The following is a 26,300-nucleotide window of genomic DNA, read 5'->3' as shown; positions in this document are numbered from 1 at the left end:
CAAAGCAGACTGCAAAGCAAGGAAAGTTATCAGGAAAAAAGAAGCACGTTACATAATGATAAAGGGGTCATGAATTCTCTAAGAGTTCATAACAATACTTAATGTGTACACACCTAACTACAGACTGCCAAATTACACGAAGCACAAAATAATAGAAATGCAAGGAGAAATAGATGAATCCACTGTGATAGTTGGAGACTTCAATGCCTCTTTATCAGAAATGGACAGACCCAGCACACGAAAAATCAGTAAGAACACAATTGAACTCTAAAACACCATCAGTCAACTTGATATAATCAAAATCTGTAGACTACTTTATCCAACAACAGCAGAATACACATTTTTCTCAAGTTCACATAGAATATTCACCAAGAGAGACCACATTCTGGGCCATAAATCACACCTTAACAAATGTAAGAGGTTAGAAATCATACAACGTCTGATTTCACACCACAATGGAATTAAGCCAGAAATCAACAACAGAAAGATTTCTGGAAAATCCCAAAGTGCATCTAAATTAAACAACACACTTCTAAGTAGCACATAGACCAAAGAAGAAATCTCAAGAAAAATTTAAAAATATTTTGTCAGCACCACGCTCAGGCAGTGAGCGAACCGGCCATCCCTATATGGGATCCGAACCCGTGGCCTTGGTGTTATCAGCACCGCACTCTACCGAGTGAGCCACAGGCCGGCCCATAAATTTAAAAATATTTTGAACCAAATGAAAATGAAAACACAACTTAAAATTTGTGGGATGCAGAGAAAGCAGTGCTTAGAAGAAAATTTATAGCATTAAATGCATATATTAGGAAAAAAAAATCTAAAATCAATGATCTAAGCTCCCACCTTAGGAAACTATAAAAAGAGCAAATTAAATCCAAATTAAGCAGAAGAAAAGAAATAATAAAAATTATAGTGTAAATCAGTGAAACAAACAGGAAATCAACAGAGAAATCAGCAAAACTGAAAGCTGGCTTTTTGAAATGATCAATAAAATCAATAAGCCCCTAGCTTCGTTAAGTAAGAAAAAAAAAAGACACAAATTACTAACATCAGAAATGAAAGAGGGGACATAACTACAGATTTTATGGAGATTAAAAGAATAAAGGAATACTGTGAACAACTCTAAGTCCACAAATTTGATAACCTAGATGAAATGAACCAATTCCTTAGAAGACACAATTTGCTAAAACTTACATAAGAGGAAACAGATATTTTGAATAGGCTTATATCTACTCAATAACTTGAATCAATAATTAATAACCTTTCAAAACAGAAAGCACCAGGTTCAGAATGAGTGCACTGGTGAATTCTACCAAATATTTAAAGAAGAAATGATACCAGTTCTCTACCATCTCTATCAGAAGATAGAAGCAGAGGAATACTTCCTAACTTATTCTATGAGGCCACCACTACCCTGATACCAAAACCAAAGACATTATAAGAAAACTACAGACCAATGTCTTTCATGAACGTTGATGTAAAAATCCTTTACAAAATATTAGCAAATCAAATCCAACAATGTATAAAAAGAACTATATATCACAATCAAGTGAGCCTTATCCCAGGTATCCAAGGCTGGTTCGACATCTGAAAGTCAATTAATGGAACTCGTCACATTAACAGGTTAAAGAAGAAAAGTCATATGATCACAGCAATGGATGCAAAAAAAGCATTGGGCAAAATCCAACACACATTCATGATAAAAACAAACATTAAAAAAACAAAAACAAGCCAAAAAAACCTCTCAGTAAACAACGAATAGAGGAGAATTTCCTCAATTTGATAAAGAATATGTACAAAAAACCTACATCTACCATCATACTTAATAGTGAGAAACTCAAAGCTTCCCTGTGAAGATCAGGAACAAGACAAGGAAGTCAATACTGCTTTTCAATATTGTATTAGCTAGTGCAATAAGACAAGAAAAGGAAATACAAAGCATACAGATTAGGATGGAAGAAATAAAACTGTCTTTGTTCACAGATGACATTATTGTCTACACAGAAAATCCAAAAGAATTCACCAAAAAACTAGCAGAACTAATAATCAATAATAGCAATGTTGCAGGATAAAAGGATACAAAAGTCAATTGCTTTCCTATATACTAGCAATAAACAAGTGGAATTTGAAATTAGAAACACAATATCATTGACACTAGCACCCCCAAAAATGAAATACTTAGGTATAAATCTAACAAATTATTTACAAGATCTAAGTAGGGCAAACTATAAAACTCTAATGAAATATATCAAAGAACTAAATAAGTGGAGAGATTTTCCATGTTCATGAAAAGGAATAATCAATATTATAAAGATGTCAGTTCTTCCCAACTTGATCTATAGATTCAATGTGATCCCAATCAAAATTCTAGCAGGTTATTTTGTGGATATCAACAAACTGATTCTAAAGTTTATATGGAGAGACAAAAGATCCAGAATAGCCAACATAGCAGTGAAGGAGAAGAACAAAGTTGTAGGACTGACACTTCAAGACTTACTATAAAACTACAGTAATCAAGACAATGTAATATTGGCAACAGAGAAGACAAATAAATCAATGCAACAGAACAGAAAGCCCAGAAATATACCCATATGAATATAGTCAACTCATCTTTGACAAAGGAGCAAAGGCAATAAAATCAAGCAAAGACAGTCTTTTAAACAAATGGTGCTTGAACAACTGCACACCCATGTGCAAAAAACATGAACACAGACCTTATATCCTTCACAAAAAATTAACTCAAAATACATCATAGATCTAAGTATAAAAGAAAAAACTATAAAACTCCTAGAAGATAACATAGGAGACAACTAGATGACCTTGGGTATGGCAATGACTTTTAGATACACCAAAGTCATGATCCATGAAAAAAATAATTGATGAGTTGAACTCAATTAAATTAAATCAATTAATTTAGTTGATTAAGTTGATTAAGTAAATTAATTACTTAAGTTGAAATCAATTAAAATTAAAAACTTTTGCTCTGCAAAAGACAATGTCAAGAGAATGAGAAGACAAGCCACACACTGGGAGAAAATATTTTCAAAAGACACACCTGATAAAGGACTATTTAAAATATACAAAGAACTCTTAAAACACAGCAATAGAGAAACAACCTAACTAAAAAATGACCCAAAGATTGTAACAGACACCTTACCGAAGAAGATATATAGATAACAAATATGCATATGAAAAGATGCTCTACATCATATGTCATCAGGGAAATGCTAATTAAAACAAGATACCACTACACACCTATTACAGTGGCTAATATCTGGATCACTGACAACACCAAACACTGGTAAGGATAAGGAGCAACAGAAACTCTCATTCAGTGCTGGTGGAAATGCAAAATGGTACAGCCACTATGGAGGAAAGCTGGGCAGTTTCTTAGAAAACTAAACATACCTTTCCTATACAGTCAAGCAGTTGCACTCCTTGATATTTACCTAAAGAAGTTAAAAATTTATCTCCACACAAAAACCTGCACACAGAAGTTTATAGCAGCTTTCTTCATAATTGCAAAAACTGGGAAGCAAAAAAATTCTTAGAGTTGATAAACAATTTCAGCAAAATTGGAGGATACAAAATCAACATGCAAAAGTCAGTAGCATTTTCATACTCCAACAATGAACTAACAGAAAAAGAAATCAAGAAAGCTAGCCTATTTACAGTAGTCATCAAAAAAATAAAATACCTGGGAATAAAGTTAACCAAGGATGTGAAATATCTCCACAAGAACTACAAATCATTGCTGAAGGAAATTAAAAAGGACACAAAAAGATGGAAAGACATTCCATGCTTTTGGATTGAAAGAATTAACATTGTAAAAATGTCCATACTACCTGATGGAGTTTGGATGTGTTGTCCCCTCCAAAACTCATGTGGAAATTTGATATCCAATGCGGCAGTGTTGGAAACTGATTGAGTCATGGGGGTGGATCCTTCATGAATAGATTAATGCTTTCCCTGGGGGAGGGGGGATTAATGAGTGAGTTCTTGCTCTATTAGTTCCTGCGAGAGCTCCTTACTTAAAAAGACCCTGGCACCTTCTCTCTCTCTCTCTTGCTTCCTCTCTCTTGCTTCCTGTCGCCATGTGATCTGCTTCTACCCGCTGGCTGCCTGCCACTTTCTGCCATGAGTAGAAGCAGCCTGAGGCCCACGCCAGATGCAGCTGTCCCAGAATTGTAAGCCAAATAAACCTCTCTTCTTTATAAATTACCCAGTCTCAGGTAATTCTGTTATAGCAACACTAAATGGACTAAAACACTACCCAAAGTGATCTAGAGATTCAATATAATCCCCATCAAAATATCAATGACATTCTTCACAGAAATAGAAAAAAACAATCCTACCATTTATATGGAACAACAAAAGACCCTGAATAACCAAAGCAATCCTGAGCAAAAAAAAATAAAGTTGGAGGCATAATACTACCCAATTTCAAACTATACTGTGAAGCTATAGTAACCAAAACAGCATGTTACTGGCATAAAAAAGACAGTGGAACAGAACAGAGAACCCAGAAATCTACCCATATACCTACAGCCAACTGATCTTTAACAAAGGCGCCAGGAACGTATATTGGGGAAAAGACTGCCTCTTCAATAAATGGTGCTGGTAAAACAGGACATCCATATGTAGAAGAATGAAACTAGATCTATATCTCTCGCCATATACCAAAATCAACTCAAAATGGATTAAAGAATTAAATATACATACTGAATCTATAAAACTCCTAAAAGAAAACTTAGGGGAAACACTTCAGGAAGTAGGACTGTGCAAAGATTTTCTGAATATGATGAACCCAAAGCACAGGCAACAAAAGGAAAAATAAACAAATGGGATTATATAAAACTAAAAAGCTTCTGCACAGCAAAAGAAACAATTAACAGAGCAAAAAGACAACCTACACAGTGGGAGAAAATATTTGCAAACTATGCATCTGACAAAGGACATACAAGGAACTCAAACAACTTAACAATAAGAAAACAACCCAAATAAAAAACGGCAAAGGAGCTGAATAAGGCGTTTCTCAATGGAAGATATACAATGTCCAACAGACACATGAAAAAATGCTCAACATCACTCAGCATCCAGGAAATGCAAATCAAAACCACACTGAGATATCATCTCACCCAGGTTAGACTGGCTGTTGTCAAAAAGAGAATAAATGCTGGTGAGGATGTGAAGAAAGGGGAACCCTCCTACATTGTTGATGAGACTGTAAAATGGTGCAGCCATTGTGGAAAATGGTATGGAGATTCCTCAGACAACTACAGACACAACTGCTATATGACCCAGCAATCCCACTGGTGGGTATATATCCAAAGGAATGGAAATCATCATGTCAAAGGGACACCTGTACTCCCATATTTATTGCAGCTCTATTTACAATAGCCGAAAGCTGGAACCAACCTAAATGTCCTTTGTTGGACAACTGGATAAGGAAAATGTTGTGTATTTATACAATGGAATATTATTCTGCTATAAAAAAGAATGAAATACTGCCATTCACAACAACATGGATAAACAGAGAAAACTATGTTAAGTGAAATAAGCTAGGCACAGAAAGAAATACTGCATGTCCTTGCTTGTATGTGGGAGCTAAGAAAAAATAAACAAATAAACAAATTAAAAAAGACAGAAAGATATAACAGTCACATTAATGCATCAAACTTTTAAGAGAAGAAAACAGAACTGGGGTTACCAGAGGTGAGAAAGGGGGAGGGAAGAAAGAGAAGAATTGGTCAAAGGGCCACTAAAATCGATTACACTGTATATTGAAGAATATACTAATTATCCTGATTTGATCATCACATATTGCACACAGGTATTGATATTCAATGCTGTACCACATAGATATGTACAATCAACTATGTTCCAATAATAAATTAATTAATTAAAAAAAAAACTGGGAAGCAACCAAAATGTCCTTCAGTAGATAACAATGAATATTGTTTAGCACTAAAAATAAATGAGCTACCAAGCCACGAAAAGACACAGAGAGAACTTCAGTGCATATTACTGAGTGAAAGACACCAATCTGAAAAGGCTACATATTGTATGATTCCAACTGTGTGACGTTCTGGAAAAGGAAAAATAGGGAGACAGTAAAAAGATTGGTAGATTCCAGAGGGAGGAGAGAGAAGGATAAATAGGTAGCGCACAGAGGATTTTTAGGGAGTGAAACTACTCCATATGATACTATATATAATGATGGATACATGTCATTATATATTTGTCCAAACCTACGGAATGTATAACACCAAGAGTGAACCCTAATGTAAACTATGGACTTTCGGTGATAATGATGTGTCAATGCAGGTCAAATTGTAACAAATGTATCACTCTGGTGGGGGATATTGGTAATGGGGAAGGTTATACATGTGTGAGGGTGGGGGTAAACGGGAAATCTCTGTACTTTTAATTTTGCTGTGAAACTAAAACTGAGCTAAAAAAATTGTCTTTAAAAAAATAGGGCTGGCCGGTTAGCTTAGTTGGTTACAGTGCAGTGCTTATAATACCGAGGTCCAAGGTTTGATCCCTGTACCAGCCACCTGACAAAAAAATTAAAAAATTAAATTAAATTAAAAAATAAAGTAAGCAAGCAAGAAAAGGGGGAAATGGTTTTCTAAAAAAGTAGTTTTTCCATTACTAGACTCATACTTTAGTGAGGGCAACTAAGTCTACAAAAAATAAAGATAAGAATAAAGTGCTAAAAAATAAAGATAAGAATAAATTCCAAAGTGGCTTAAAGGTAAATGCTGACCACAGAGAATGGGATAGGGTAAGAATAGACATCTCAAAAGATTTCACAAGAATTCACATATTTCACAGAGTTAACACTGGAGATCAAAAAGTAAGTGTGAGTTCATGAAAGACAGACAAAACATGGTTAGTCCCACTGCCTGGGTTTGAATCTTTGCTCAACAGGATTACTGGCTGTTTAACCTTGGTCAAATCATTTGACCTTTCTGCATCTCAGTTTCCTCATCTTTAAAGTGGGGAAGTAATGCAAGGTACCTCATAGGGTGGTTGTGAGGATTTAATGAATTCTTAAATGTAAGTTGCTTTAAATGTGCACTGGTACATTCACTTCAAAAAGTTTGTGGAAAAATACAATTAAAAGATAATGCAAATCTTTCCATGAATTTTTAAAGTACCCTGATAGATATGTATAAATCGGATGGTATTATCACCAGCATTGGAAGAAAAAAGAGAACATAAACATATCATAAGTAAGTTTCATAATGAAAAAATTTTTTTAAAAATCTACTTTAATAAAATTTTTCTTAAACGTTTACTCACTCGCATACTGGACCTCCGTAATTTTTTACGAACATCTCTTCGAATGTCATTCACAGCCACAGATTCTAACTGCTGGTAACGTTGAATTTCCTGGTTTATGGTTCCTTCACTTGCACCTAATTTTCTGGATGCAAAACAAATATGGCAATTATTATAAAGAACAAAATGAGACTGATTTTTTATGTATGGACAGGCCAAAACCCTCTGCAAGTTCAACACTCGTATCTGCCAAACTGTAAAAAAAACTCTGATGATTGAGGAAGTGATTCTTGCCAATTGCTGTATTAAGAGTCTCTATGGCAATCTTATGAAAACCACAGACCCACTCTACAGGAAAATGTCTTTATATAAAATTTTACATATAATATAAACCTCAGGTAAGAGTTTAGAGGAAGAGAATATTTTGCTTCAAGTCATTTTTTTACCCTGAGAACAAAACTCAAATTGTAATGTAAGTCAACAGGAAAATGTGAGTCACTGTATGACAATTTACAGACAAGTTTTTAAGCAATACCTTTCATTGTACAAAATGCATATATCTGTGTAAAGTCCTTGAATGTACAAAAACACAGGTACAAGTGTATAAATTAGAAAAGATGAAGCATGACCATCACCTTTTGGGGAAAAAGAATTTCAAAGTTTAGCAAGAAGAATATTTATTCTTACAGAGGAAGTATTACTTAGTACTATCCATAGGCAACAGATACAGAAAAAAGATTACTACCACCTACTATCCCCTCTCTACTCATCCTACCCCCACCTCAGTTCTAGAGAACTGCTAATACAGGCAGGCAAAAGTAAAAAAGCATGAATCTTGAAGTCAAACACACACAAGTTAAATTCTAATTCTTTAACTTCTCTGAGCCAGTTTCCTCAACAATAAAGTTTGAATAATGTCATCTAACCTTACAGAAATGTAGTGAGGATTAAATTGAGATAACATAAGACAAACTCACAATTGGTACTTCATAAATGCTATATTTTTTCTCCTCTAAAAAATTGCATTTCGTAAATACTGTTAGCAAAAGACTAATGCATATTCAAGAGCACTTCAAAAAGTTCATGAAAAAATAGAAAGATAATACGAATCTTTTCATCAACTGTTTGAAGTACCCCTGTATTTACATACGCATGTAAAGATATCAAACTCACAATTGGTACTTCATAAATGCTATATTTTTTCTCCTCTAAAAAATTGCATTTCGGAAATACTGTTAGCAAAAGACTAATGCATATTCAAGAGCACTTCAAAAAGTTCATGAAAAAATAGAAAGATAATACAAATCTTTTCATCAACTGTTTGAAGTACCCCTGTATTTACATACGCATGTAAAGATATGTATAAATGTATACACACATGTGCAGACACGTATATATGATATAAAGTCAGTCATTGACTGCTCAGAAGTGAGGAGGTGTGAGGAGCACTAGACTTGGATTTCTAGCCTAATTTCATCACTAATGAATTTATGATCTTAGGCAAATTATTAAACTTCTCTGTACCTTAGTGATCTCACTGATAAACTAAAGGGTTTATTTTAGCCCAATACAGTTTCCTCTACATTTAACATCTTATAAATCTATTATTAGGGAAGACTATATTAAATTAAAAATCATTATACATACTTAAGATCATCTATTACTTTGGCCTGTTCATTCAGTTCTCTGATATCTACTATACGCTTCATAATTTTTCTTCCTCTAATTTCTCCTGGCTGGCCAGAAGTTGCTCCTTGTCTTCGATAATCTACAGCTTCCTGAAAAATCAAAAGCAAATTGTATCTGTCAATACCACCCTCAGGTCACACAGCAAAACTAAATTATCACAAAATTAACACCTTAAATCAAAGTAAGCATGCAAGAATCAAAGCCATCTATATTAAGTAAGATGATTGTAATTCTCCATTGATTGATATCCCTTCATTTTCATAAGGAATCTGTTTAGTTGCTACCTACATTTCCCCATGAGTGTGCTCTGCATGCTTTCAAATGGGAGTGGCTAGACTGAGGGGAGCCCCGCATCTCTGGGTCACATAGATACTCTGCAGGAACAGAATAGCGCTGACTTGGGGGCGTCAGGCCTAGCAGGTGATTTACAAGTCGCTGCCCAAAGGTGAGCTTGTGGCCATCTCCACTTACTGAACTTCCATCTGAATTCTAAATAATAAACAGTAATATTAATTTTTTAAAAATTTCTTTCCAAGAACAAAACTATTTCATTGTACAATAGTTAAAAGATGTTTAAAATAATTTTAAAAAATCAATACTAGAATGAAAGCAGAGAGTGACTTTCTTTTTGACTACCAAACAACTTGATACTACAGAATGTATACTATAGATAGAAATACATATTTTGAAAATGTATGCTTTTGTTTGGTGGGTGTACTTTGCTTTTTTTGAGATTCATTTTTTAACAACCCTATTGAGATAAAATTCACATACCATAAAATTCACCCATTTAAAATGTACAATTCAAAGGTTTTTTAGTATATTCACAAAATTATGGAACAACATCACAATCTCAGTTGGGAACATTTTCATCAGCCCAAAAGAAAACCCATAACTATTAGCAGTCTCTTCCCATTCCCCTTCCCCGCCCCACTCCCCATTCTACTAGCCCTAGATAATCACTTTTCTACTTTCAATTGCTATAGATTTGCTTGCACTTAATTTTTAATGTTATTATGTTACAGGTTAAGGCACAAGTTGGATGACAGTCATTATGAAACGCAGAACTCAATTAAGAGACAATATCATAAAATGTAGACACAGGGAACTGCCACTCCCTTTCCTTCTTCCACAAATAGTAACTATAATATACTAAATAACACTGAATTAATAATATCCCTATCTCAGGACATAAGCCAGTCCTGAAAAATTCTAACAGTGAGTTTACTTACAGTATGGATAGTGGGAGACATAGTATCAACTTCATCCTCATCTGACAGGTCAGCTATGTTAACTGAATTTAGGTCAGCAATGTCATCTATGTCTTCCTCTCCTGTCAGTGTTGTAAGGGTATTACCCAGAGCATTAAGCCTTTTGCCAATGTTAGGATCCATGTGGACATCAATCCCACACATTTTCCACAATACGTTGAGTGTCCAGGTTCCAGCACTACTACTTTCTGTTTAAATAAAAAAGTGGCATTTTTGGTCAGTCCTAAGTTTAGGAATTTCAATAATTCTAAACTTAAGTAATAAAATGGACGATGGCCATATATAATAACTAATGACTCTCACAACTAGATATGTCAGAAACATTAGACTACAGGATTGATTTCCCTAAGGGTAGAGTGTGCATCTATTATTTCCTCTGTATAGCAGCCTTCTTTCTCCTGGGAACTATAGATTCCCTCCTCTGCCCTCAAGCTGATCCACCTTCCCATGGCTATAGCAGGAATTGCTATCACCCTAGGTCATTAGCTGGAATTAATTAGGTAACTGGTCCAGGTGAAGATGAAAGATAAAAGTTGTTCCTTCTCTTATGACTGAGGGCGAGGAAATGAGGCTCATGAGCTCTTGGAAGCCATGTTTCCAGCCATGTGTAAGGAAAAAGGTCATCATTTGCTTGCTTGTTGTTTTTTGTTTTAGGTCTGGAAAGGGGATTTGAACCCTTCATTTTGTGGTTGTCAGCACCATGCTCTCCCAAGTGAGCTAAGCGGCTAGACTTCATAAATTAAAAAACAGAAAACAAAACAAAATTTAAAGAAAAGCAGCAGCCAGAGAGGAGCAAAGACAAGAGCTGGAACGAGTCCTGGTGACAGCTGTGATCTTGGTTCTAGTAGTCCTAAGGGCCCCGGAATTGACCTGGTTCCTGTCTTCCCTGACATAGCCATTCCTAAATTTAATTGTAATCTGCAAATATCATTTCAATAAGCTCCCCCTTTTGGTTAAGCTAGTTTGAGTGGGTTGCTGTCACTTATAAACAGGAGTCCAAAGACTTTTATGTGACCTCTCTCCCAATATATATGCTTCAGTCACCACCCTTTCCCTCTAATTGCTAATGAAAATTTCCTAACTTTTTCAGTTCTTTGTCAGTGGGGACTGTAGGCCTTGGTACTTTCTGAGAAAATTTACTTAGGATAAGCACTGAGAGGCTAGGCTTAGGGAAGATGACAGGGAATAGTAAGGAGATACAGGAAATTGATCAACTTTAGCTTCTACCCCTCTCAACATTTTACAATCTCTCAAATTATATCTCCCTTTTGCTCACTTTGTCCAATTTTACAAGTGAAATAATGAAAATTTACATTGTGCTATCACCTTTGTCAAATCAGGTTATTACTTTCATAGTTATCTCCTAACTGGTTTCCTGGGACTTTTTCTGGTCTATAATCCTTGAAAGTGTCCCTTTGATAGTGTCAACATCTGCTTTCTTGTTCAAAAACATTCGGTGGCTTTCCCACTGCCCACCAAATCAAGTCCAAACTCCTTAATTTGACATTTAATATTTTTCCACCCTTATTTTTGGCATAACTCTCTTCCAGCCAAATTGGACAACACTGAGTAGACACTGAACTTTAACATCATGATTAATGTTATTCTCTCTGCTTGAATTTCCTCTGGCCCACAGCACCCCAGTTTTTGCTTAAGGAACATTTTATCCATAGTTTGAGTCCCTGTTTAAATGCTTGTTCTTTCATGAAGCTTATTGTCCCATATTTGGAAATATTCTCTCCCTCCAGTACATTTCAATGGCAATTGGAATTTTATATTTTATGTATTTATCAGTTACTTCAATGTAATTTTGCTGTATGTGCCGTAAGTACGTTATCAGAAATTAGATGTATGGAAGACAGAAAATATAACTTATTCATCTTTGTCTTTCCCAAAACATTTTGCAGTGTAGCTGGTACATAATAGGTATCTAATTAATAATTGCAATAACTGCAAATATGCTAATATTATTGTGAAATAGTTTTTTTTTTAAATTAGTGAACACCAGAATTAGCTTAGCTAAAAGATCCTTCATCATTAAAATAAAGGAAGAATTCTACCTTACATATGTAGCAAAAGTAATACTGAAAGTGAACCTACCAGCTGCTGCTTGTCCTGTAGTCCTCGAACATACTTCATAGGTGCCATCTGGAACTACACCTGCACAAAAATCACCCCCAAAATAGATTTCAATAAAAACACGTTGTGATTAAATACCATACTCCAATTTTTCACCCAAAGATTATTACCTAGATACAGACAGGATTACTAGTCTCTCTATATTTCAGTTCTTAATCTGTAAAATGGAAGGGCTACCTTAATGACTCATAAGATCTATTCCACATCTCACAATATTTCATTCTATGATTTTAGCAATTTAACTGCAGTTTTAGCTGTATTTTCTGCATGTGATTTCTTTATCTGTGGGAAACCTGGCCGACTCTGAAACTCTAGTAGGCTTTGCACCAACATCCAGGACGCTTACGACAATTTGTGCCATCATGAGAGAATGGCACATTGAGAATGAAAATGATTTAAAACTAATTTTTTGATAACTAAGAACTGCCACATTAGGTCAGAGACATGATTCATGAAGGAACATTTTATGAGAAAAAATGACTCACTGCCATGATGTCAATCTCATAAGGTCATGGATCTACCCTCAGAACATATCTGACTTTGTGAACCATTTACTACCACCTAGTTTAAACTGATAACTTCAGCTTCAAAAAAGAGGTTAATTAATCTCAACAATTTTCAACAGACATACTATCCATGAAACAACTTTTAAACAAAGTAAACTCTAAAGACAGAATTAAGACCTTTCTCAGTAATCACTAATGGAAACTAAATATCAACCTAAATTTGACAGTCCATATGTCTTAAATGAAATGTTCTTTTGTAAACTCATTCTGAATCCTAAATTGATATTAAAATGTTACTTAAATTTTGGCTTGCTATTCATTTTCTAGGTACTCTAGTATTAAATTTGTGTCTTTCCTTGAAAGTTTTCAAAACAGAAAAATCCTCCCAACTTAAAAGTACTATGACTTAGTTTGTGAGAGAGGATTTATTTGCTATTAAGTGACAATTCCTATATATCATTTGCTTTTAAAAAAGATATTGCAGTTACTTTAAAATCTAAATTATATTTTGAACCATACAGTATCTGAGTCTCACATGCAAATTCTAAATTAAGGAAGAACTAGATCTGGTTTTGGAGTAAAGGGTCCCCCAAGTCAGCTCTATAGTCATGGCTACAAAGCAGAAAAAATAAATCCTATATTAGCTTTTCAAATGCAAGAATGCTACAATGAAAAGAAAACCCTTTGAAATTTGAATAATTGAGGCCAAGTGAAAGGAAGAATTAGTAAATTAAAAGGAGATAGAAAACTTTTAGAATTCCCTATCCCAAGGAGCGGCAGAGAATTTTTGATAATTAAAAGTTTAAAAAATGATTACATAAATTAATAGGATACAGAGTATGATGAATTAATTAAGGAATATTAAGATTTTTAGGAGTAGATCTGAATCCTGAAAACAAGGACCAAGAAGTCAACTAGCAACTACCTGATAGCATCCATGGTCTCTGTGTCAGAGACAGAATGCTGACATGGAACAACCATTAGTCTGAATTCAGAATCGCTATTTTCCTGGCCTGATAACTGCTCCCCAGGTTTTAACATATAGGCTGGAGTTCTTCAAACTTCTGATGGTTTATATAATTTGTCTACATACATGTTGATTAAATGAGTCTAACTTTACTACCTACTTACATGGCCCTTTTAACTCTTCCTACAGATTATCTTTTCTAATTTTTACCGCATTTCCCCAATACATTATCATCTGGAGAGAAAATTTCACTGGACCACTCTTTTCTAGGGTATGTTTTTAAAATGATCTGTAAAAAAAAACCCCCAAAACACTCTAAGGCATAATCCTACCATTTCTTATTTCTCTACCTTATACTCATCTCTTTTTAAAAAAAATATTAAATGGCAGTTATATCTAAGTATATTTACTATTAATAAAAAGTACAAACTAGTAAACTAATTTGCCCATTTTATAATTTGAAATTCTTATAATTATGTTAATAAAACAACTACTCTGCTCCCCTCCTGCTGGCCCCCTCAAAAGAAACTCAAATAAGCATGTTACAACAGCAAGTCATTTAGTACTCCCCTAAACCCAAAATGAATTATTCTGATGGTTCTACGATGTTGGCAAAATATATACTGAATTGCTGAATTATCTTTTTTAAGATAAGTTTTTTATTTTCAGTCAGAGGTATATTTCTTATTTCATATTTCTTATGCATTTTAAGATAAACTGTTAAGGAAATGGTATACTTCCTTTACTTCAAAATACATACTATTTATTTTAATTAGTACAATGATAACAAAGATGTCACCTTAATAAAAATCAGTACATTTGAATTTATTTTGGCCTTTAAGAAAAAAAAAGAGTACAGTTATAGTGTTTTTTAAAAACACATATAACAATTGTACAAAATGATAATATGTATAGATTTCTGATGAAGGCTATTTTTGGTCTTTTGGATAACAGACATGAGTACTTTAGTTCAAGTGTTCTTACTAACCTGAAGTATTTCAAAGAAATCTTAGTATTTTACCTATGAATTATTTAAATGCAAAGCATTTGGTGGGGTCCAGGACACACTACCCCAAAATATGGCACCTTGGCATATTGACTATTTTAAGCTGAAGGAATCTGAGAAACGGCAGGTACAGGAAGAACTCTCTGACTTTCCTCTAAAGCAAGTCATAAGATCCTCATGTGGGGTACTTTCCCTATAATACTCAGAAGAAAGGAGCATCCTTATCTCTAAAATAGAGGGACACTGAGAGAAAACTAATGCTAAGTTTCCCCCAGTTTACTACCCTTAGCTCATATTCCTTTTTGTTCTATAGCATTTTTCCAGGACTCTTCATCAAACCCAGTATAAAAACATTTATCTCTAAAATAGAGGGACACTGAGAGAAAACTAATGCTAAGTTTCCCCCAGTTTACTACTCTTATTCCTTTTTGTTCTATAGCATTTTTCCAGGACTCTTCATCAAACCCAGTATAAAAACACGCAGGTTTAACCATTTCTTCAGGTCCTCACTTTCTTATGTAGGCTCCCATGTCACAGAAAACTCATACTAAATAAATTTGTATGCTTTTCTGTCATTAAACTGTCTTTTGTTACAAGGGCCCCAGTATAGAACCTAAAAGGGCAGAAGGAAAAGATACTTTTCATTGCCCACATATCAAAACCAAGAATTTCATCTATAATTTTATCTAAGATTTAGTCAACACTGAATGCTAAAACTTCAATGTTTGGTGTAAAAATAATAGAAAGTTTTTGCATTCCTCAAAGAAAACCCAGAACTGAAAGATTTCCCTCTAGTGGAGAAGGAAAAAAATTGCATAAATAATGGCGTAACACTTTCTACAAAGTAATTATTATTTAACTTACAAGACTGGCTAAGGAATGTTAGTTCACAATCTTTTATTTCCTGAAGTACAATTTTTATTTATTATTAAGAGTAATGATGCTTTATTAACTCTATTATACAGAAAATATTAAAATAGACCAAATAAACCCCTATAACTCCAAAATAGCATAAAAACAGTTTTAGTTATATCCAACCTTGAGTATTATGGAATTGGAAGAATTCATACATTATACTCTGTATTCCTACAAATTTGGACATATAGATTTATTCACATCAATATTAATTAAGGCTGGAGTTCCGGGTCCTGGCTATTTGCAACCTGTTCTTCGTTTTATGATGAGTGGGCCTTACACAACTATGACTTTCTTTCAAGATCCCCATGGAACAAAGTTGTTTTATCTGGTCATTTATGGATCTATTACAGGAAAAATCAGGGAGTAAGCAAACCTTCAATGTTACACCATCAAAAAGAACATCTGGTTGGTTTACTTACCAAAACTACTGAAAGCTGTAGTTATTCAGAAATATGTTTTGTTACCTTCAACTGGAAATAGTCCTTCTTTCACAAAGTCTAAAAACACTTCTATATACATATACACGACCTTTAGTTTTATAAATAGAGACATACTGTTTTGTTGTTTTTAATTCTAAACCCATATAGAAAATAAAAGAGACTCACAGGCATTCATCACTAAATCTCCACGAATTTCTGGTTTCCAGTCATCCCACGATGTCTCAAAACCATCAGCAAAACGGATACAAAAGTTTTTGAAATGCCCTTTGCTAACCAGAGATTCTGAAGAGCAAGCAGTGATGAGAGTACTTTCAATGGTCAACACTAAAGCAGAACCAGTGTCAAGGTCTCCAGTGTGATTAGACTGCAAAATACATTAAAGAAGAAATAAGACATCAAACGAAAATCTAGAGAGGGTCAAGCCCTGAAATCTTCTAAAAAAAGCAGCTTAGAAACATACCTTTTAAAATTTAAATTGCTCAAGTGAAACGTATTTGCCATTTGCATTTTTTTTCTTACTTAACTTGCAAAGGCCTAATTATCTGCTTTTCTATTTCAAGTCTCTGATTTTAGCTGTGGGGAGCACTCTCACTATCACATCGACCCCTGATGGATACAAGTTTCCTAAGCCCTGTCCATCATGCCATTAAAAAAACCTACATTCCAATTCCTGAGACACAAACATACTAACATTGCCCATCCTCAACCCAAAGTTTTCCTTAAACCTATCTTGTCAAACAGAACCCTAAAAGATAAACTCATTCAACAACTGCTTACAGTTTAAGGCAAATTATAACATCAAAATATAGACCCCTGTATCTGACTGTTATGATTATAGCCTTTTATCTCTCATACAGATGTGTATGCAAATTTATATACCTGAGAATTGGTCCTAAATTACTAAAATTCTTGCTTTATTCAGGTGTACACTTAACTTGGAGTTTCATTACCATTAAATATTACAGTTTAAAAGCATTTTGGAATCCCCTACCCTATTACACCCAGATGAGGTTATTAAATAGTATTCTTAAATGTCCTTTTGTTTCCATTTTTAAAATAAGCTTACACCAAAGATTTATTTGCTAAAAACAGAACAATAAAAGGGGGCTAGCTGGTTAGCACAGTTGGTTATAACACCAAGGTCAAGGGTTCAGATCCCTATACTAGCAAGCTGCCAAAACCAAACCAAAACAAAACAAAAAACAATAAAAAGATTCTGAAAACTAAGCATCTTATCTGTCAAGGTAAAAATTAAGTTATCAAATGTGTCAATCTTATCATTCTGAAGCATATCAGAGTGCTTCAGAAAAGTCTCATGAGATTCAGATTTAATACTTTATAGATGAATAATGGGTTGAAGCAGTTCAATCTTATTTGCTATCTACTAAATCAGTTACAAACTCTTCTGAAAACTTTATCGTTATATTCTGTATACTTAGAAGTCATTTAGTAAAAATGCCTGCCTCTTAATCTTAAAAAAAAAAAAAAAAAGATTTTTTTGTACCTGTGTGGTATTTGTGATAGGTAGGCAAATAGTATACTTAGAAGTCATTTAGTAAAAATGCCTGCCTCTTAATCTTAAAAAAAAAAAAAAAAAAAGATTTTTTTGTACCTGTGTGGTATTTGTGATAGGTAGGCAAATACCCAGATCATTCACAGTGAGCTGAAGGAAAAGAGTCCCAAAGGCTTGGGCTGATGTTTGCTGTATACCAGGTAACATATCTACTACTTCCTTTGTAGCCATATGAATATCTTTATGTAAAGCCATTCGTTGCTCATTCCAATTGTCATAGGCAGCCTTATAATTCAGCCAAAACAGCACAGCTTTTCATAATTAAGAAAGGGCAGAAAGAAAATCAAAATCAACAAGGTAAAAATCTACATGGTAAGTAAATCTCAACAGCTGTAAAATCCCGCTGATTAATAAAAACTAGTCCCAGAAAACTGTAACATCAGAATTAGAAAGGATTTAAGAGAACATAGTCAACATTTTTCACTGACAAATGAAAAAATGAAGGAGAAAGAAGGCAACTGTATGACAGCAGAAGGAAAAAGAAAATCCAAGTCCATTCATTCGACAAATTATTTGTGAAATGCCTATTACATGCTAGGCACTGGGATGGAATAACAAACAAAAATAGAAGGACATGTGCTTGACCATATTTGTAGAGATTAATGTTACTACTTTTAAAAATTCTTGAAGGAGAGGTATGTAATGCTAGAAATATACATTAAAAGGATTTGATTTAGAGATAAAGGTTAAAGACATTAGAGTTGGTTTACAAGAAAGAAACCTTAAGGAAAACCTTCATTTCACAGCGGTGTATAGAAGGAGGAGCCTAAAAAGGAGATGAAAATAGATGGGCCAGAGAAGAAGGAGGAAAAGCCAACGTTATGTCGTGAACATGAAGAGCAGGAGTACTTTACGGAGCTGGTGAAAGCTGATGAGATGTTGTAGGATGAGAAATGAAAAACGTGTGCAGGTACATGTGCAGGATTTAGCAAAATAAAATGTCATTCATTACAATGCCAAAAGGGCAATTTTCTAAAAAATAGATCTTATCACCAGCCTATCCTACCACCAAATAAATTTTAAAAGCCTTCATAAATGACTCCTCATTACCTCTAAAATACAATTCAAACATATTTGCTTGATCTAATTAGACCCCGTCTACTTGTTCAGCTTTCTTTCCCATTATTTTCTTTTATGAAAGCTGCTGCTACATTTTATTAGACCTCTGTGCTCATATACATTCATTCGTATTCTTTCTCATTCAGGAAATGTTTATTTAATTTTATAAGCCAGTGACTGTACTAGGTCCTGGAGTACAAAGGTAAATAAGTGAAGTTTTCATTTCCTTGTCTCCCTGGTGAACTACGAACTCACAGTTGAATCTGAAGAATTAGTTTCTCATCTAAGGAGCACAGGCAAAGTTAGAGACTCCTTCGGATCCTAGAACATACATCTCTAACTCCACTCTGTAATCTACTTTGGTTTCTTCTCTACTGAGGGCAGGGATCCTGTTGTCCATTTTTGTATTCCATTTCTACACAGTACACAATATTTACAGAATGAATGAACAAATACAGTGCCAAAACACAAATGTGTACATTAGTTACCCAAACCAAAAAATTTAGCATTACAATTAAAATTCTGAATCAGATGCTCCTATGTACCCATGTAAAAAGCAAAATAACTTTAAAATGTAAAATAACTTTTAAAAACTAAAGGGAATAAGCAAGAAACTCTTCTTGGATGCTAACATTTCAAATTGAGTAGACATTTAGATGTCAAATATTTACACTGGTAAAATACAACTTTTAAAAACTAAAGGGAATAAGCAAGAAACTCTTCTTGGATGCTAACATTTCAAATTGAGCAGACATTTAGATGTCAAATATTTACACTGGTAAAATACAAATGATTTTTATCTAGCATTACCAAAACATTTCAAAGTCCTAGAAGATAGTAATGATAGACTTCATCTTACCTCTATCAAAGGCAACAGGTTGTGCATAAACAATTGGTCTATTCAGAGTAATAAGCACAGCTTCCCTATCTGAAGAACCACTGATTTCTTCTCTGAGGGCATTTCTTAATCCAATTCTGGTTTTAAAATAGGCAACTTGATGAAAATCAGAACCAGCTTCCTCATACACCTAAAATAAAATTTAAGGCTCAATGAAATCAAATAATGGAAAGTGTTTTAATAAAAAAACCAAAACCCAAAACTAAACACCACTAATGGTATTGTTCACCAAAAAAACTATACTACATTTTTCTCAATTTCAATTGTTAATGATATATTCCTTGTATAGGTATCATAAACACTTGAAATAAATATATATGAAGTCATAAATAAAGTTCATATAAAAGCTAGAATGAGGTTTATATTCTGAATAGCAATGTATTCAATGTTTCAAAATAATTAGATCTTCTCTCTTCTCAAAATGTGTTTCCATTTGAAAAAATTACTGTTTTTCGAGAGATGACAATAAATTTTTATTCATTTTTCCTCCACAATATATTTAATGTAGCAATTTTTTAATTGATTCTTCAAATCAAAGAGAGAAAAAAGGTTAAAATCTACATAATAATTCTAGCAAAATAAGAACAAAAGAATAAAAAAGCTCCAGTGAGCTGTGAAAGTTAATTTTTATAAAATAAAGAATCTGGTTAACTGCTATTTTTTAAAATTTATATATTACCATAATTATACGCAAAACTTGTCAATATTCTACAGGGAAGCTATAAACTTAACATTTTAAGAACTGACTAATGTTAGTACAAGGCATTGAAATAAAAAAAATGTTTAACAAAATTTTTAAAAATTATCAGCAAATATTTATAAAGATACAGGATTGTTTCACGTGACTGCATTTGCTCTAAACTATACAAATATGCTATCATAATGCTCAATGATATGTCAAGGTAAAATTATAATGGCCTTCATAAATGAGTTTTCATTAGAATTTACAATCAGAAATTTTAGGAACTTAAACTAAATATTTTTGTAAATATAGTAATATGAAAGTTAAAGTAGAGTCAAATTGATGTGCAAAATCTAAAAGCCACAGTTCTGATATTAATACATTTTGAACTCACTTGATGTTTGACAATTTGTCCTAATGCCAGATTTAAATCCACTTGGCATTTACCGAATAATTTCAGATAGCTGCTACTTCCTGGTGAAGCTTTGGTTTGAAGTCGGTTAGAAAGTTCCAGTTCAATCAATCCAGTTTCAAATCTTACAGCTCTCATTGATGGAGTTGTGGCTGTTACTTGAATACCCTAGCGGATTATATGGTAGGAGTAAAGAAAAAGAACCTAAATCAACAGTGTAACCCACTCAAATGCAATCTTTCAGTATATGATAAGTAAAATAGTTATGTTTTAAAACATGTACAGGCTATGTCTAATGAGCTGATATAACTGGTGACATTCTTATATTTCTCATGTTAGTAGGACGTTTTTAGCAATTAAACTTCATGTATTTTGTATTTAAAATCTAGAGTGCTCAAGGGTTAAATATATTAACTATAATTAAATAACTATTTCATAAGAATAATTTTTATTTTTAAAAACATTAACATTTTAACTATTGGAAATATTAAGATTTCTATTAAAATGTTACTGTTAATTGGACAAGTGTAGAAAATATTTCTCACAGAGTAAATTGTAACAGCAATAATTAGAAAAAAAATGCTCATCAAAAGTAAGTGGTTAAATAAACTGTTATAACTGTACAACACATAATATTCTGATATGGAAAGATACCCAAAGTTTTTAAGATGCACACACATATATATACACACACACATATATAAAAATACTTATAGAAAAAACAGACCTTAAGGATATTCAAATAATTGTTAAAGCTTTTTCTCTGACTGAATGGGGTTACGGTTCATTTTTATTTTCTATTTGGTAATTTATGAATTACAGGCATACCTTGTTTTATTGTGCTTTGCTTTATTGTACTTCACAGATATTGCATTTTTTGCAAATTGAAGGATTGTGGCACCCTGCATCAAGCAAATCTATCGGTGTCATTTTTCCAACAGCATGTGTTCACTTTGTGTCTCTGTGTCACATTTTGTTAATTCTCAAAATATTTCAAACTTTCTCATCATTATTGTATTTGTTATGGCGATCTGTGATAAGTGATCTTTAATGTTACTATTACAATTGTTTTGGGGCACCACAAACCGTGCCCGTATAAGATGATGAACTTAATTCATAAATGTTATGTGTGTTCTCACTGTTCCACCGACCAGCTATTCCCCCATTTCTGTCTCTCTCACTGTCCTTGGGTCTCCCAATTCCTTAAGACATCAACAATATTGAAGTTAGCCCAATAAATAACTTCATAATGGTTTCTAAGTGTTCAAGTGAAAGGAAGAGTCGCATGTCTCTCACTTTAAATCAAAAGCTAGAAATGATTGAGCTTAGTGAGAAGGCATGTCAAAAGCCTAGAAAGGCCAAAAGCTAGCCCTCTTGCACCAGTTAGCCAAGTTGTGAATACAAAGAAGTTCTTGAAGGAAATTAAAAGTGTTACTCCAGTGAACACAGCAAATACAGCAAATAATACAGCAAAAGAGACTTATTGCTGATATGGAGAAAGTTTTAGTGATGTATACAGAAGATCAAACCAGTCACAACATTCCCTGAAACCAAAGTCTAATCCAGAACAAAGCCCTAATTCTCTTCAATTCTATGAAGGCTGAGAGAGGTAAGAAAGCTACAAAAGAAAAGTTTGAAGCTAGCAGAGGCTGGTTCATGAGGTTTAAGGACAACTGCCATCTCCACAACATAAAAGTTCAAGGTGAAGCATCAAGTTCTGATGTAGAAGCTGCAGGAAGTTTATCCAGAAGTTCTAGCTAAAATAATTGATGAGGGTGGCTACAGTAAACAACAAACAATCAGTGTAGATGGAACAGCCTTATATTGGGAGAAGATGCTATCTAGGACTTTTATAACTAGAGAGAAGTCAAGGACTGGCTTCAAAGCTTTAAAGGACAGGCTGACTGTCATTAGTGGCTAATGTAGCTGGTAACTTGAAGTTAAAGCCCATGCTCATTTACATTCTGAAAATCCTAGGGCCTGTAAGTATTATGCTAAATCTACTCTGCCTGTGCTCTATAAATGGAACAACAAAGCCTGGATGACAACACATCTCTTTACAGCATGGTTTTAAGCCCACTGTTGAGATTCACTGAATATTTTAAGCCCACTGTTGAGATCTACTGCTCAGAAAAAAAAAAAAGATTTCTTTTAAAATATTACTGTTCTTTGAAAATGCACCTGGTCACCGAGCTCTGATGGAGATGTACAAGGAGATTCATGTTGTTTTCATGCCTGTTAACACAACACCCATTCTGCAGCCCAAGGATTAAGGAGTCATTTTGACTTTCAAGTCTTATTATTTACATTTCATAAGGCTGTAGATAGTAATTCCTCCGATACATCTGAGTGAAGTAAATAAAAAAACTCTGGGAAGGATATACCATCCTACATACCATTAAGAATATTCGTGATTCATGTGAAAAAGTCAAAATAGCAACATTAACAGGAGCTCAGAAACAGATGATTCCAACACTCATGGATGACTTTGAGGGGTTTAAGACTTCAGTGGAGTAAGTAAATGCAGATGTGGCAGAAACAGTAAGAGAACTAGAATTAGAAGTGGAGCCTGAAGATGGATAGGCTGCTTCAATCTCGTGATAAAACTTGAACAGATGAGGAGTTGCTTATTAAGAATAAGCAAAGAAAGTGATTTCTTGAAATGGAATCTACTCCTGATGAAGATGCTGTGAATATTGTTGAAATGACAAGGGATTTAGAATATTACATAAACTTACTTGATAAAGTAGCCACAGGGTTTGAGAGGATTGACTCCAATTTTGAAAGAAGTTCTATTATGGGTAAAATACTTTGAACAGCATTGCATGCTGCAAGGAAATATTTCGTAAAAGGAAGAGTCAATCCATGTGGCTAACTTCATTGTTGTCTTATTTCAAGAAAGTGCTACACGTGGAGGGTTTTTTTTTTTTTTTTTTTTTCTATTTCTACTGCAATAATTTTGGGGAGGGATATCTTCCAACTGGAATGTAAGCACAAAATAATTTCTCATTTACAGTTCATGGAATCTCATTTAATGATTATTATTAAAATTATCCTGATTTGGGGCCGGCCCAGTCAGTGGCGCACTGCTGCAGTGCGCCACTTGGGAGCGCGGCGGCGCTCCCGCTGAGGGTTCGGATCCCACATACAGACTGGTTCCCGCTCACTGGCTGAGCGAGGTGCGGGCGCAGCACTGAGGGTTGCGATCCCGTCGCCGGTCCCGGTCTGGTACGGGCGCGACACTGAGGGTTGCAATCTGTTGCCGGACACGAAAAAAGACAAAAAAATTATCCTGATTTGGTTTATATTAGGTTACTATGAACAAATCTAGAGAAAAACATAATCCTAACTGTATCAGTTCATTCCTTGGTTGATGTGACCTCAGGTAATTGGCTGTAGTGATCACAGGGAAAAAAAAAAAAGAAATTGCTACAGCCCAACCCTCAGCAACCACCACTCTGATCAGTCAGCAGCCATCAACATCTAGACAAGACCCTCCACCAGCAAAAAGACTACAACTTGCTGAAGGATCAGATGAGCATTAGCAATAAAGTATTTTTTAACTACGTTATGTATCTTGTTTTTTTTACACATTGTGCTGTTGCACATTTAATAGACCACAGTATAGTATAAACATTACTTTTACTCGTATATGTAGTGAGAAACCAAAAAATGCATATGACTTGCTTTATTGCATTATTTTCTTTATTGAAGAGGTCTGGAACCAAACCCATAATATCTCCCTGGTACCCCTGTATATGAATTTTCTATGACAAGAATATATTAATTAGAAAAATACTTCTACAAAGATCATTATTATTTATGTGTTACCTTAAATTGCAAGTTCAGGGAATAGAGGAGAATTTTAGGCTTATCTCCATCTGTTGTTCCATCGTGTTCGTTCCACAGAGGAATAGGCTGTTCCCCACCTAAAAGAGGTTAATATTGAGGATTTGGGACAATTTCTTTAAAAGGAGAAAAACTATATTTGCATTTAAAAAAATCTCCATAAAATAGATGTTTTCTTTTTACTGATCATTAAACCAATCTTTTTAAACAGAGATCTTTAGCTAAGTTACATTTCACTGAGGCAGCTGTACATAAGGTAGGGATAATTCTACATATACAGACATTTATTGAGAACATTTTATGTAGACTTAATTAAAAAATTATACATATAATTGAACCAAATATGTGATTATACATCTTAGAAAATATATTTGAGAGAAAAAAGGAAACTGAACTAATTTCTTCAACCAATAATGTGAACTTTATTATTTACATTTAGATGTGTTATAAACAAAAAAGAATAAAAGAAAAAATAAAGGTGAAGAAATGAAAAATAAGGTAATACATGCTAATAATAAAGAATGTGACAGTATATGTCCTGTAAATTAAAACATATTGTGGGCAGAGGGCTCTGGTAGCAAAGTTCCTATTAATAGTAGTTTTGCCCAGGAAATAATGTTCTAATATTTTATTATCTAACTTCTATTTCCACTTTTCTTGCCATTGATTTGAAATTTTTTCTGCATGCTTATCTTTCAAATATTCGATTAATCCTTTTGTACATACGTTGAGTTTAGCATCAGCCTAGGGAGTCTGAATTTTTTTTTTTTTCCTATTATGGGAATTTTTTTCTATTATGGACCAGAGATGTATCAAAAGAACTAAGAACCAAACAGATAAAAAGCAGGGGTTTTTTTTGGAAGAATTAATATTTTATGGGCTTTTGAATTTTAGACTAGGGGTCAAAATCTATTCAATTAGTACTATGATAAAAATATGGTTTTCTATTAGAACAGAAAAAAAAATAGGAAGAAAGGTATAAAAAGAGGCTGTCATCTACATAAGGTACATGTAAGGTAAGACAGAGAAAAGATAGACAAGAACATACAATTTGACCCAAAGACAACTTGACCAAAAACAATGTATGTACATAAAGATTCAATAAACACACAGGAAAAAGAACGAAAGAATGATATGAAGAGATAGGAATCAAAGTATTCAAAATCTGTGGATAAATAATGCTATGACATATTATCTAACCTATATCTGTATTTTGGAAGAACAGGTAGACAACACGTACATGTGTAGACTTAACATGTCTGTATGCTTAGTGCCTGCCTGTATCCTTGCACCTTCCCTCTTTGAACTATTCTACTCTAAAATTTATAGCACACTGGTTACCTTTTCGACTTATAATTAAATACTACTTCTTTCTACCTCCTTATCTCAACCCCACAATCATCCCTCTTACCCAAGCCTCATCACAGATGACTACATATAGCCAAATATATGTATACTCTGCCTCCCCCATCAATCACCCCCTCTGATTCCTGTTGTCTCTCTCTTCGTTCTACTACCAACAAAGCTTCCATTGTCTTAATTTATACCTTTCATTTCTCTGACTCTCTAACTTCATTCAAATATGGCTTTTTCTG

At 33.9% G+C, this 26,300-nt stretch overlaps 1 protein-coding gene across 4 annotated transcripts in view; it reads right to left on the bottom strand.

Annotated features, from left to right (window-relative positions):
* The window catches only part of LOC103601127 (uncharacterized protein KIAA1109), a 127,838-nt gene that overhangs the window by 50,630 nt on the left and 50,908 nt on the right, over positions 1-26,300 (bottom strand). For 3 of the 4 annotated variants that reach the window (XM_008585505.1, XM_008585508.1, XM_008585507.1), the window contains exons 21-30: positions 24,688-24,785; positions 20,839-21,024; positions 19,724-19,892; positions 17,845-18,056; positions 16,398-16,596; positions 12,357-12,416; positions 10,218-10,444; positions 9,274-9,474; positions 8,944-9,074; positions 7,318-7,441 (exon numbers count right to left, since the gene is read on the bottom strand). In XM_008585505.1, coding sequence (XP_008583727.1) covers positions 7,318-7,441; positions 8,944-9,074; positions 9,274-9,474; positions 10,218-10,444; positions 12,357-12,416; positions 16,398-16,596; positions 17,845-18,056; positions 19,724-19,892; positions 20,839-21,024; positions 24,688-24,785 — 1,607 coding nt within the window. The remainder of the gene's footprint in view (positions 1-7,317; positions 7,442-8,943; positions 9,075-9,273; positions 9,475-10,217; positions 10,445-12,356; positions 12,417-16,397; positions 16,597-17,844; positions 18,057-19,723; positions 19,893-20,838; positions 21,025-24,687; positions 24,786-26,300) is intronic. The other variant, XM_008585509.1, reaches the window with a different exon arrangement.

Source organism: Galeopterus variegatus, unplaced genomic scaffold (assembly GCF_000696425.1).
Source record: "Galeopterus variegatus unplaced genomic scaffold, G_variegatus-3.0.2 Scaffold3600, whole genome shotgun sequence".
NCBI classification, from domain to species: Eukaryota; Metazoa; Chordata; class Mammalia; order Dermoptera; family Cynocephalidae; genus Galeopterus; species Galeopterus variegatus.
Note: the sequence above shows the minus strand (reverse complement) of the source record. Positions and strands in the feature narration are given on the sequence as shown.